General features: G+C 40.6%; 1 protein-coding gene across 2 annotated transcripts in view; it reads right to left on the bottom strand.

Moving 5' to 3' along the window:
• Positions 1 to 13,813, bottom strand: part of LOC128902061 (ubiquilin-1-like) — a 32,130-nt gene that overhangs the window by 8,835 nt on the left and 9,482 nt on the right. For both annotated transcript variants that reach the window (XM_054184392.1, XM_054184393.1), the window contains exons 2-7: positions 9,039 to 9,190; positions 5,446 to 5,561; positions 3,987 to 4,249; positions 2,455 to 2,613; positions 1,597 to 1,837; positions 947 to 1,089 (exon numbers count right to left, since the gene is read on the bottom strand). In XM_054184392.1, coding sequence (XP_054040367.1) covers positions 947 to 1,089; positions 1,597 to 1,837; positions 2,455 to 2,613; positions 3,987 to 4,249; positions 5,446 to 5,561; positions 9,039 to 9,190 — 1,074 coding nt within the window. The remainder of the gene's footprint in view (positions 1 to 946; positions 1,090 to 1,596; positions 1,838 to 2,454; positions 2,614 to 3,986; positions 4,250 to 5,445; positions 5,562 to 9,038; positions 9,191 to 13,813) is intronic.

Genomic DNA, 13,813 nt, shown 5'->3' with positions numbered 1-13,813 from the left:
TAATAACCCTTTCAGCATAAAAAAATTTTTCCTAATATCCAGTCTAAACCTCCCCTGGAGCAACTTGAGTCCATTTTCTCTTGTCCCATCGCCTGTTACTTGGGAGAAGAGACTGACCCCCACCTCTCTACAGCCTCCTTTCAGGTAGTTGTAGAGAGCGATAAGGTCTCCCCTCAGCCTCCTTTTCTCCAGGCTAAAACAACCCCAACTCCCTCAGCCGCTCCTTATAAGACTTGTTCTCCAGACCCCTCACCAGCTTCATTGTTCTTCTTCTGGACGTGATGTGATGGTTTCCCTGTAAACATTGTCTGCAAAAAGCCTGGGATATTTTCCAATTAAGTGTTTAACATGCAAAAGATAATATTATCTCAGTTCAAGATTTGACTTTGGATATTATTGCTGTAAGTAAAATTGGAAAGTACTTCTACATTACCATTCATAGAACAGCAGTAAGTATCAACACTTTTATTGTGAGCAAGGATCACAGATGAAAAATGAAAACCAGAATTACAGCTAGATATGGCACCAACTCCTTCCCCTCCACTGCTGTCCTCCCAAGCTAGGGTGGGTATTTATTTACTAGCAGGCCTACCTTAATTTACAATCAAAGCATTTGTTTTGTTTAACTGGTTCTTATGCTAAGCCACAAAATTATAGAGCCCTATGAAATATATACAAACTTACAAGTTGTTACAAGAGAATGCCTGACATGATGTCCAACTACAAATTGAAGAAACTTACTGCAACAGATTGATAAAGGTAACTAGATAATAGTTTCAGTAAGTCAGGCATTAATATACATTAAAAACTGGACCATTTACAACAGACAAGTTACTGTTGAGAAGTTGGCACAATTAATCTGCATTGAAAATATAACCGTATCATAAATTCAACTCCTTTTTTCACTTCAGTGCACACAACACATTGCTACACCAAAAGCATTTACCTGTACTGCAAGATCAGGATTCTGGCTCAACGACTGCATCATGCTTCTCATATAGGGTGCAGACAACATATTTTGCATAAGCTGTGGATTTTCTGTTATCTGCTGTAACAAGCTCTGCATTCCCGGTGTGTTGAACATACCGACTTTAAAAAAAAGTAAAAGGTCACTTCAGTAAAAGTCTTGACTATAATCAGATTAATTACTGGGATACAACTGGGGGGGGGGTGTTGTTTTGTGTGTTTTTTTTAAATGAGCTTTAGCCCCTTAAATACATCTCAACGTGGTTCTGCTTACACAGATGCATCTGCCCTAGAAACAAGTTAAGCCAGAGGTCATATCCAACAAGCAATCTCACTAAGTATCTACATTATTAGCTGTTTTCCTGTTTGTCTCCAAACAGAAAAAGATATTGTCATTCATCTACACATTCCCTACTTTTGTTATTTTAAGGCAGTACACAAGTATTGTTAGTACTCTTGGTTTACTTTTCATGGTTGTTTTTCTACAGAGGATTTTGATACCAGTCAAATGTTCTACAGAAATAAATAGCAATACAAACTTTGAATCAAAACATCTCTTTATAATAACAGAATCATTTCAGCAAACTCCTGAATATTTGCAAATATATACAATTGCAATAACAGACACACCTCCTATTCCAGGTCCCAAATTTGGTATAGTTGAGTTCCGTCCCATACTAGCAGAGGTGCTATTTCCGACGTTACTACAGCCACTGCTCTCACCACTGGTGCTGGTACTTGTGGAACTCTGAGAGCTGGACTGAGGAGCCCAGGGATTTGGTAAAGGATCTCTATTTTCTGTACGAGATGGCTGACTGTCCCCTCCTGATGATGCATTGCTTACTAAGGAAGCAAATGGGTTACCTCCAAACTACAAAAGGAGAAACAAACACATATCATCTATTAGTCAACTACTTTTAAGTCTGCTAGAAATGGCAAGTTACCTTTCCAAAATTACACAATAAGCTATTGTAAATATTCTGAAAGAGATACCAATGTTGAAAGAAATATTATCTCCAACAACAACGAAATAGATAAGTTAATCACACCTCGTTTTAAACACAGCATTTGCTACTACATTAGTACTTTGATCACAGTAAGTTATATCTTGCATAGCATTTTCCAACTTAGAAAAATTTCAAAGCCTTTTTTCTTCCCACCTTAGGTTCCAAGTTACTAAACACACTCTTCATTTTTCCTGGACCTCAGGAATTTTATAAGTCCAAGAGTTGAAAATAAAGAAAAAATTATTAACATTAAAATAGCTTATCAAACTCACAAAATAATCTTTATGCCTTCAAGTTTAAAAGAGCATAGGAACAAGCCACACTGACTTCAAGCTTCAAGAAATTAAGTTTTGTCAAGTACACATTTGAAAAGTTACATTATTTATCTTCTTTAATTTTTGAAAGAAAAAAAACCAACAAAAACAACCAAACAAAAAACTCTCAACATTTACTTTCAGTGGCCCCTACAATCATTTCTCACCTGTTCCTGTGCTGCATTCAACATTGGCTCCTGAATATCCGTGTACATACGTCGCAAGGCATTGTAGCCACCTGGTATACTTTCAAGGTTGCTCAAGGCTCGGTCTTGGTTTCGCATCATTTCTTGCATCATTGCAGGGTTTCGAGCAAGTTCTAGTGTCTAACGAAGTAAAACATTTAATTTTTATTAATAAAACAATCCATTCTATTCTAAAGTGAAAACTTTAGAACATTCTACTCTGCCCTGGTGAGGCCACATCTAGAGTACTGCGTCCAGTTCAAGAAGGACAGGGAACTACTGGAGAGACTCCAGCGAAGGGCTACAAAGATGATCAAGGGACTAGAGCACCTCTCTCACGAGGAAAGGCTGAGAAACCTGGGTCTGTTTAGCCTGGAGAAGAGAAGACTGAAAGGGGACCTCATCAATGCTTATAAATATCTAAAGGGTGGGGTACCAAGACGATGGGGCACCAAGAGGATGGGGCCAGGCTCTTTTCAGCGGTGCCCAGGAACAGGACAAGAGGTAACGGGCACAAACTTGAGCACAGGAAGTTCCACCTAAATATGAGGAGGATCTTCTTTACTTTGAGGGTGACAGAGCACTGGAACAGGCTGCCCAGAGAGGTTGTGGAGTCTCCATCTCTGGAGATATTCAAAACCTGCCTGGATGCGTTCCTGTCCAACCTGCTCTAGGTGAACCTGCTTTGGCAGGGGGCTTGGACTAGATGATCTCTGAAGGTCCCTTACAACCCCTACCATTCTGTGAAAACATCAGCATTTAACAGTACCTCAGTTACTAATATCTAACTCCATTTGAAATTAGGATTAAAGCCAAATTAAGATGTCAATTTAGTGGGAGGGGATTCAATAGAATGTGATATTTAGACAACATTCTGTCACAACTGTCAGTATGCTGGCTAAGTCAGAAAGCATTGACTAAACGGAAGAAAACACCTTTGAATGTACCATTCTGTTCTTTCTTGTCTCTTCTCAACACAATATATTTCTACTGTTTCTAACATTGGTATAGCATGCAGCTTATAACATGAACTTGAAAAATAAGTACCTTAATTTTCCAAAGCCTCCGTTTGTTTCTTGATGCATTCTGCCATATAAGGCATACCTTACATAACACATAACTTTAGAAGCAATCAGAAGTACCCACAATTACATAAACTGGAAATTAGCAGTATTTTGGAGAATTATTACTTTATAGTAAATTCACTGTTCACTAGACAACAGAAGATTTCAAGTGGCATCCAACTCTAAACTCAGAGGATATGATTATACAGTCATCATCATCTTTCAAAACTATGCTGGTTTTGGTTTTTTTTTAAATTATCATCTTATTTCAAGAAAATGATATTTTTATTTCTAGCCATTGGTGTCTATAATGACCTTTTACAGATTGTCTAACAAGCCTAAATTCCTCAACAATATTTCAGCACTCATCTAAGCATGTCCAATTCTTGCTCTTTTGTTCACAGTTACAGTATAATCAAAGGTCATGAACTTAGAGATCTTTCTACATACCTGTCTCATTATATCTGGATTATTCAGCATATGACTGATTTCTGGATTTCTCTGTATCAGTTGCTGCATTTGAGGGTTAGCCATAATTAACTGCCTCATCAGATCAGGATTTGAAAGCATGCTCTGAACAAATGGATTTTCCATTATCTGAACCATCATTTCTGGGTTGGACATAAGTTGTCGTTGCATCTGACTTTGTAATTCTGAAAAGTTTGATGCATTTAAGCCCAGGCTACTCAGGCCTGCCAAACCTCCAAGGCCACCTTTAAGAGGAAAGAAAAAAAAAATTAAACTTTCAGCTTCTAGTATATTTCTAAAACACATCCAGGTTCTGTCTAAGTACAAAATACATAAACATAACCCACACTTCAAAATAATGAAACTCAATGGAAATTCTATCTTTGCAAGGCTGTTAAGGAGTCATCCACTAAGAGTTTGCTTCTTTACATAACGAGACACCTAGAAATCCAAACCACATCTGAAATATAACTTGTTACAACTCTAACAGCTTTTCTTCTACTTTACTATAGCTGAGGTACAAGGGATGTTTGAGTTTTGGGGCCCTCAGGTTAATTCCCACCACTTTCCAATACATTTGTAATAATCATTTATAGACAGACCACCACCACGAGGAATCTCTTAATACGATACATGCTCCTTATTCTAAACAAAAAGTAGAGCTGCTCTTTTTGCTGATACAACAAGAACTAATAATGCTTTAAATTCTCCTCCTTTGCAGAGTGCAGCAAACAAAAGTTTCACGTTTTTAGAAGGTACTAGTCAGTCTGGAAAACCGTTTACAACTAAAAAAACCCCAAGCACTTAACACTGTAACACAGCTTTTTGGTTTGTGGGGTTTTTTTTTGGGGGGGGGAACGGGATTGGGTTTTTTTTGGTTTTTTTGGTTTTGTTTTTTAAAAAGAAAGCAAACAATGAAAGAGCATGAATAACAAAACCCAGTAACTATGGAAAGAGATAATATTTTTAAATCATTAGACTTCTGTCTCTATTCCTGAAAGAGAAGACTGATAATGCAAATCAGACTCAGAACCTGAGAAACACTGGTTTGTACGATAGAAGTAATTTTGTTATTTCTGTTCCAAGTCATGATGTTATGGGTCCAACTTCAATACTCTCTTCAGGCCCATTCAAATATACTGTTAAGGAGGAGGAGACTGTAAGGAGTTTGTTTACCTATAGTGCCAGAATATGAGATCAGTTGCACCTTACTACTAAAGATGAAACAGCACAAGCCTGAAGTTCTGTACATAAAGACTAAGGAAACAACTTACCTCTGACAACTTACTGATCAGAAACTTATTACAACCAGTATCACAGATTTTTGTAATCAGTAATTTTATAACTTTTTTTAAAAAAAACCACTGACATCAGAATAAAGCTCCAGGGACACTTACCTGAAATCAAGATACCCACCATGTTACCTAACAAATATTCTTACCCAAGCCAAAAGAGTTGCTATTTGTTGAAGTTGGTGTTGAGGTACTACTGCTTGATATTGATGTAGTAGCAATACTGCCAGTGGTGTGTGTTTGTTGACCTGGATGGTCTTGTGACCTATAAAAAGCAAGTTAAAAATAATTACAAGTTGAACAAGGTGTAGTAGGTTGACCTCAGCCAGTTAAACCCCCACCCAGTTACATTATTTTTCCCTCACCCCAGGCAGGATGGGGGAGAGAATGGGAAGGGCAAAAATGAAAAAAAAAAAAAAAAAAAAAAAAATGATGGGTTGAGATAAAGACAGTTTAATAAGTGAAGAAAAAACAAGCAAACAACAAAAAAAGTGATGCGAAGGCAATCGCTCACCACCTCCCACCAGCAGACCAATGTCCAGCCAGTCTCTGAGCAACGGCTATTTCGGAAGCGTTCCCCCACAGTTTTATTGCTTAGCATGACATTATATGGTATGCAATATCTTTGGTCAGCTTGGTTCAACTGTCCCAGCTATGTCCCCTTCCCAACCCTAGCCTACTCACTGAGGGGAGGGAGAAGGCACAGAGCGAGAGAGAGAAGGAAGGCCTTGATGCTGTGCGAGCACTGTTCAGCAATAGTTAAAACATCAGTGTGTTATCAACATTGTTAGGTCAAAAATCCAAAACACCGCATCATGCGGGCTGCTATGAAGAAAGTAAAACTCCATCCAAGCCAGACCCAGTACACAAGATCTGGCATTTAATATAATGTAATAATGACATTTAATACAGGAACAGTATCATACTTGAGAAGCTTAATTTACATTTTTATTATTTCTAAAATAAATAAACTATTATCTCTAGATGTCTTCCTGGCCAAACTCAAACTGGGAATATACAGAAGGTGAAAGCAAGGACGGGTAACCTGGGAGGAATACAAAGACATTGTCCAAGTCTCTCTCTCTCTCAGAGTTAGGAAAGACAAAGCCCAAATGGAATCAAATGTGGCAAGGGATGTCAAAGACAACAAGAAGGGCTTCTATAAGTACATAGGTAACAAGAAGACGACTAGGAAAAACGTGGGACTGTTGCTTAATGAGACAAGAGACCTGGTTATACAGGACACTGAAAAGGCTGAGGTACTGAATGCCTTCTTTGTCCTCAAGTCTTTACTAGCAAGACTGACCGTAAGGAATACCAGGCCCCTGAGACCAGGGAAAAAGGCTGGAGCAAGGAAGATGTACCCTTTGTGGAAGAGGATCAGGTCAGGGAATATTTAAAGCAAACTGGACATACATAAGTCCATGGGCCCTGGTGGGATGCATCCGTGAGGGCTGAGGGACCCAGCAGTTGTCACTGCAAGGCCACTCTTGATAAACTTTGATCCATCACAGTGACTGGGAGAAGTGTCTGAAGACTAGAGGAAAGTAATTGTCACTCCTATCTTCAAGAAGGGCAAGGAGGTGGACCCAGGGAACTACAGGCCAGCCAGCCTCACCTTGATCCCTTGGAAGGTGATGGAGCAGCTAATGCTGGAAACCATTTCCAGGCACAAGAAGGACAAGAAAGCCATCAGGAGTAATCAGCATGGATTCACCATGCTTGATCAATCTGATAACCTTCTGTGATGAAACAACTGGCCCTGTAGATGAGGGGAGAGCAGTGGATATCGTCTAACTAGACTCCAGGAAGGCTTTTGACACTGTCTCCCATAGCATCCTCATAGAGAAGCTGATGAGGTAGGAGCTGGATGAGGGGAATGGAAAACTGGCTGAATAGCCAGATCCAGAGGGTGGTGATCAGTGGAACAAAGTCTGGTTGGAGGCCAGTGACTAGCAGTCTACCCTAGGGGTCAATACTGGTTCCAATCCTGTTTAACATCTTCAATAATGATCTCGATGATGGGGCAGAGCGTACCCTCAGGAAAATTGCTGATGACTCAGAACTGGGAGGTGTAGCTGATATGCCAGAGAGCTGTGCTGCATCCAGAAGGAACTTGACAGGCTGCAGAAATGGGCTGTCAGGAACCTCTTGCATTTCAACAAGAGAAAGTGGTGCAAAGTTCTGCACCTGGGGAAGAACAACCCCAGGCACCAATATATGTTGGGGGCCGACCATCTGGAATGCAGCTTTGCAGAAAAGGCCCTGGGGGTCTTGGCAGACACCAAAATGAACATGAGCCAAAAACGTACCCTTGCAGCAAAAGAAGGCTAATGGTATCCTGGGCTGCATTAGGAGGAGTGTTGTCAGCAGGTTGAGGGAGGTGATCCTTCCCCTCTACTCAGCACTGGTGAGGCCACACCTGGAGTCCTGTGTCCAGTTCTGGGCTCCCCAGTACAAGCAAGACATGGACATACTGGAGAGTCCAGTGCAGGGCGACAAAGATGATGAAAGGACTGGAACATCTCTCTTATGAGGACAGGCTGAGAGAGCTGGGACTGTTTAGCCTAGAGAAGAAAAGGCTCGGGGGGGATCTCGTCAGTGTATATAAATACCTGAAGGGAGGGTGCAAAGAAGATGGAGCCAGGCTCTTGTCAGTGGTGCCCAGTGACAGGACCAGAGGCAACTGGCACAAACACAGGAGGTCCTTGTCTGATCATAAGGAAAGACTTTTTTTTTTTTTTACTGTGAGGGTGACTGAGCACTGGAACAGGCTGCCCAGGGAGCTTGTGGAGTCTCCCTCCTTGGAGATGTTCAAAAGTTGTCTGGATGTGGTCCTGGGCAACTGGCTCTAGGTGGCCCTGCTTGAGCAGGGGTGTTGGACCAGATGACCTCCAGAGGTCCCTTCCAACCTCAATCATACTGTGGTTCTCAGACATCTATAATCTCATCACTTCTTCAGAACAGTAGTTTCTAACATTAAGAAAATGGATGGGCATCACTGCAACCGTTACCACCTTTTCATCCTATCTCTGGGATGCCTGTCAATGAATTGCTTCCTCAGTCCTCACTTTGCTTTAGGGATCTGGATGTACTGCTACCCCCTCAAAAATAGTACTAATTCCATGTCCAGGGCTTTAAGAAGAGAAGGCTAGCAAGATCTATAATACAGGATTTATTCCATACCACACCTTTAGTAGGACCCACCACGGAACATCAAATTAAGTTAAAGTCTTATTTCATCACAAGACTAATATCAGAATTTCAATATTCTTTAAGACTGTAAGAGCATAGTAACAATGTAGTTACACAAAGTTAATGCCATCATAAACTAGCACAAGCACTAAAAGCTGCTTGCCCAATTTGTATGCTTACCACACCTGTCTACTGCAGGGGCATAAGCATGGGTGCTACCATGCAGTGAAACAGATCAAGGATTGTTCAGATTGTTAAAGTCGGTGCAGAACAACAGTCTGAAGACAAAGGAGCCAATTCAAGTGATTTAATAGTAATGGCTCAGTTTAGAAGATAACATTAACTTTCAAAAGGCATATGTATGATATCTAGGGACACAACCTTACAGGATTTGGGTTGCTTCTCTTGTTCAATAGCAGGAGTATTTGTACTGCTTTTGAATGCATTTTAGTCAAGCTTAGGTTTGTCCAACAGAAAGCTATCACACTAGGAATTAAGAATATTTTTACTACTTCGAGGTAAGAAGATTGCTTATCAGTCAAGTTACCTGTTTTGTGTTTTGATGACCAAGTGAACAGTGAGTCCATCGTGAATCCCATGCTGAATCAAAGTATCTTGATCTTTTAAAATTTTTCCAGCAAATATCAAAACAAGCTGATCAGTGTGGGACTTGAAATGCTTAGAGATTTCTTCCTTGAACTAAACAGAAGTTAATTATATGATTAAGAAGTTAACTATATAGTCATGTAATTGAATACTGAACTATTAATTTTTTAATAATTTAAGGAAGAACTATTTTGCTCACATTTATTATATTAATCCACTTGCACAATATGTTTCGCTTTATACAACCTAGAAACACTTCACTAAGTTATCTCAACTTTCTTTTTATCCAAAGGAAGATGGGAAATCAAGTCATTCTTTTTCCGTACAATTAAAGTCAAGTGCTTCATATCTAGATCACTAAGTATATAGTTGGCAATAACAAAAGTTGGCTTCCACTTAAAGACTATACTGTCATTTCAGTCAGGCATGTATCTATGACACAATAAATATATAGTAGCACACATGCCATTGAAACCATCCGTCGCTGACATGCTGAGGATGCAACAACATGTTATGTTAATGCAGCCCACATTTGTGCATGCACTCAAAGGAGCAGTATCCTTTCTTCATGGACATATTACTGCTACCTTTCACATGTGAAAACTATAAATCCTTTCCATACAGTCAAAAATTATTTCTTAGGTGTCTCTGCTCTCTCATCCAACTCATGACAGCTACACGAAATGTGCTTCCAGGGCACGGTGAATAGCCACATATTTCAGCTGACTGTGAAATCATACCTTCATTAATACAACTGAACCTGGAAAAGCAGTTGTGTTTCTTCCTGCCTTCTTAATCAATAATAACCATGTTACGCTTTGACTGATGTCTGACTGAGATTCATTATTCTGCAGAAAAATACTCTCGCAGAAAAAGCAATTAGTTCACAAAATGTAAAAAGGCAAATATAAGAAAATCAAATAAATTTATTCAACATGATGAGTCAGTAGACTAAATGTTTCTGAAAGGATCTTAGGCAGTTAGGAAGCCCTCCAGAAGTTCACAATATTTAACATTTTTCAAGTAGTACAGTCAACTTTATTTTTAAGACTCCTATTCCAAACATCTTAGTGAACTTTCATACAGAAACCTCAAATATTAATCTTGCAATGACTTATTATTTAATAATTATATTGTATAAGAGGCACTGCTAAAAAAAGGAAAACCCCACTGTATTGTTCTCTGAAGGCGAGTTCCTAATTGAAAAGGTTTATAGTATAGGAAGAGATAAAACAGATCCCCAAAATATGAGCCCGAGACACAACAGAGGAAAGAAATCTCTATGCCTGGGTAGCAGGTAGCATATCGTCAGTTAGAAGTCTGCTCACACAGAATTGGTTCCAGTTCTTAGAGAAACATCTTTTAAGTCAACCTTTATACTGCTAATGTTTAGACTTGCAAGCATTCTAGGAAGCAATTTAATCTGTTCCTTCCCGAAGTGGATTACTTACCTAAATTATTCAGACATTGTAGTGGGTTGACCTTGGCTAGCCACCACCAGATACCTACCAAGCTGCTCTGTCACTCCCCCTCCTCAACTGGACAGGGGAAGAGAGAAAATATGACAAAAGGCTCATGGGTCAAGATAAGGACAGGGAGATCACTCAGCAATTACCATCACAGGCAGAAAATACTTGACTTGGGCTAATTAATTTAATTTATTACCAATCAAATCAAAGTAGGATAATGAGAAATAAAAATCTAAATCTTAAAACACCTTCCCCTCCGTCCTTCCCTTCTTCCTGGGCTCAACTTCACTCCCAATTTTCTCTACCTCCTCCCCCCGAGTGGTGCAGGGGGACAGGGAATGGGGGTCGTGGTCAGTTCATCACACATCTCTGCCACTCCTTCCTCTTCACGCTCTTCCCCTGCTCCGGCATGGGGTCCCACCCACAGGAGACAGTCCTTCACAAACTTCTCCAATGTGAGTCCTTTCCACAGGCTGCAGTTCTTCACAAACTGCTCCAGCATGGGTCCTTTCCATGGGGTGCAGTCCTTCAGAAACAGACTGGCTCCAGCATGGGTCCCCCACAGGGCCACAGGTCCTGCCAGAAAACCTGCTCCAGCAGGGGCTCTCCATGGAGTCATAGCTTCCTTCAGGGCACATCCACGTACTCCAACATGGGGTCCTCCACAGGCCACAGGGTGGATACCTGCTCTACCATTAACCTCCACGGGTTGCCAGGGGACAATCTGCCTCACCATGGCCTTCTCCACAAGCTGCAGGGGAATCTCTGCTCTGGTGCCTGGAGCACCTCTTCCTCCTCCCTCTTCACTGACCTTGGTTGTCCCTCTCACATATTCTCACTCCTCTCTCTTCCAGCTGCTGTTGCGCAGTGGTTTTTACCCTTTCTTAAATATGTTATCACAGAGGTGCTACCATTGTTGCTGCTTGGCTCAGGTTTAGCCAGCGGCATGTCCGTCTTGGAGCTGGCTGGCATTGGCTCTATCAGGCATGGGGGAAGCTTCTGACATCTTCTCACAGAAGCCACCCCTGCAGCACCATCCCAGCTACCAAAACCTTACCATACAAACCCAATACAGACATGTTTATCCATCCTGTTCTCAGAGGTCCTCCGTGACAGAGACTCCATAGCTTTCTTCTAAGAAATTTATTTCAGTGCTTCACTATCCTATTTTTCATTGTCCTGTCCATCATGGACATGGCAAACAGATTGTCATTCTCCTCAGAATAAAGGGTTACAATACAGCTAATCTTTCCTTGAGTGTTGTGTTTTCTAATCTAATCATTCATGTCGCTCTCTGGATTTTCAAATTAAGCCATATCTTTCTGTAAGTGCAGGGCTCAAAACTGGCCACAATATTCCATGTGAATTTGTCATGGTTTGGGCTGGACTGGCCACTGAAACGAACAACAGATGCTCTCTCTTACTTCTCTCCCCTTCAGAGAAGGGAGAGCATCTCCATTCAGGGAGAGAAGGATGAGAAAAAGAGAGACTTACGAGTTTAAAAAGAAACTAAACTACTTTGATGAAAATATTAATAAGATAATAAAAAGAAAATAATGAAATATATAAAAGATACACAAAACTATCAAGCTCCCAGGACAACGATCACATCACTGGCAGGCACTGGGAAAGTCCCAGACCTGGCTCAGTGACAGATGGGAACTGGATTCCAGAATGCGTGGATCAGGATCAAAAGGCAGATGAACAGACAGAGTCCTCCTTGGACGCTGGCCACCGAAGAAAGAGCCCTGACCCTTTGATTCCTCAGCTTTTATACTGAGCATGGGGCAGATGGGATGGAATACCCTGTTGGTCAATTTTGGGTCACCTGTCTGTCTGCTCCTCCCTGCAGGTGCAACCCCTCTATGCTTTTCCATTTCCAACCCTCCAATACAGCAAATACCAAAGTTAGCTGACCTTGATTGTTATAGCAATAAGGCAAGAGCCTCTCTGCGTACCATTCCTTGGCACTAATTGTAAACAATTAAAACAGGTCTTATCACTCTGGAAGTGGATACTGTCTGAAAAACATGCTGTTAATTTCAGAGAGTTCAGTTAGTTAGAAGAAGCTTAGTTGAAAAGTAAAATTACTGAAAAGAAAATTGGTTCTGTTTTACCTCAAATCAGGACAGAATTCTTATCCACACTTAGAACAAAAGAATCTTGCAAGCTATATTCCCATTTATAAGTTAGAAAATCCATGTGGGAAAATATCAGTTTAACAGTGTTGACTCATTTAACAGCTATAACCTCTAGACCCTTTTCTGCAGAGGAATTATGCAGGCAGTTACTTCCCACTCTGCATTTTTATGGTTATTCTTAAGAATACTGTCATGGTTTAACCCCAGCCGGCATCTAAGCCCCACACAGCCGCTCACTCACTCCCCCACAGTGGGATGGGAGAGAGAATTGGAAGACTAAAAGCGAGACAACTCGTGGGTTGAAATAAAGACCGTTTAATAGGTAAAGCAAAAGCTGTGCACACAAACAAAGCAAAATAAGGAATTAATTCACTACTTCCCATTGGCAGGCAGGTGTTTAGGGGCATCTCCAGGAAAGCATCACATGTAACAGTTAACTTGTGAAAACAAACGCCATAACTCCAAACATCCCCCCTTCCTCCCCACAGCTTTTATTGCTACACACGATGTCATATGGTACAAGATAACCCTTTGGTCAGTTGGGGTCATCTATCCCAGCTTTGTCCCCTCCCAAATTCTTGTGAAGGGTGAGAAGCAGAAAAGGCCTTGACTCTGTGTAAGCACTGCTTAACGATCACTGACACCCCTGTGTTATCAACACTTTTCATCACAAAACCAAAACATAGCCCCATACTAGCTACTATGAAGAAATTTAACACTATCCCAGCCAAAACCAGTACAAATACACATTCCATTGTAACATAAAACCAGCAGAAATCCTCATAATTTGGTACAAAGTAAATGCATAAGAATAAAGAACTACCATATTGTGCTGGACCAGAGAGTAATGATGTTTATCCAAACTCATTTACTATTGCATTTTCCACAATAGGTTGTCACAGTGAATTCCCCCAACTTAGCTGTCTTAAGAATGCTAATGCAGTAGTATAATCAACATTTTTTACTTTATCCTAAACCTTGTTACACATTTTTAGAAGGAGCTATTTCTCCATGTAGTTAACAAGACACTTATAGAGAGCTTAACCACACGGTATCTAATATTGCCAGTATGCAGGTATCAAAGCATTTACACTTCCCTTTCTCTA

This window comes from Rissa tridactyla, chromosome W (assembly GCF_028500815.1).
Source record: "Rissa tridactyla isolate bRisTri1 chromosome W, bRisTri1.patW.cur.20221130, whole genome shotgun sequence".
Taxonomy (NCBI): domain Eukaryota; kingdom Metazoa; phylum Chordata; class Aves; order Charadriiformes; family Laridae; genus Rissa; species Rissa tridactyla.
This window is presented reverse-complemented; position numbering and strand designations above follow the sequence as displayed.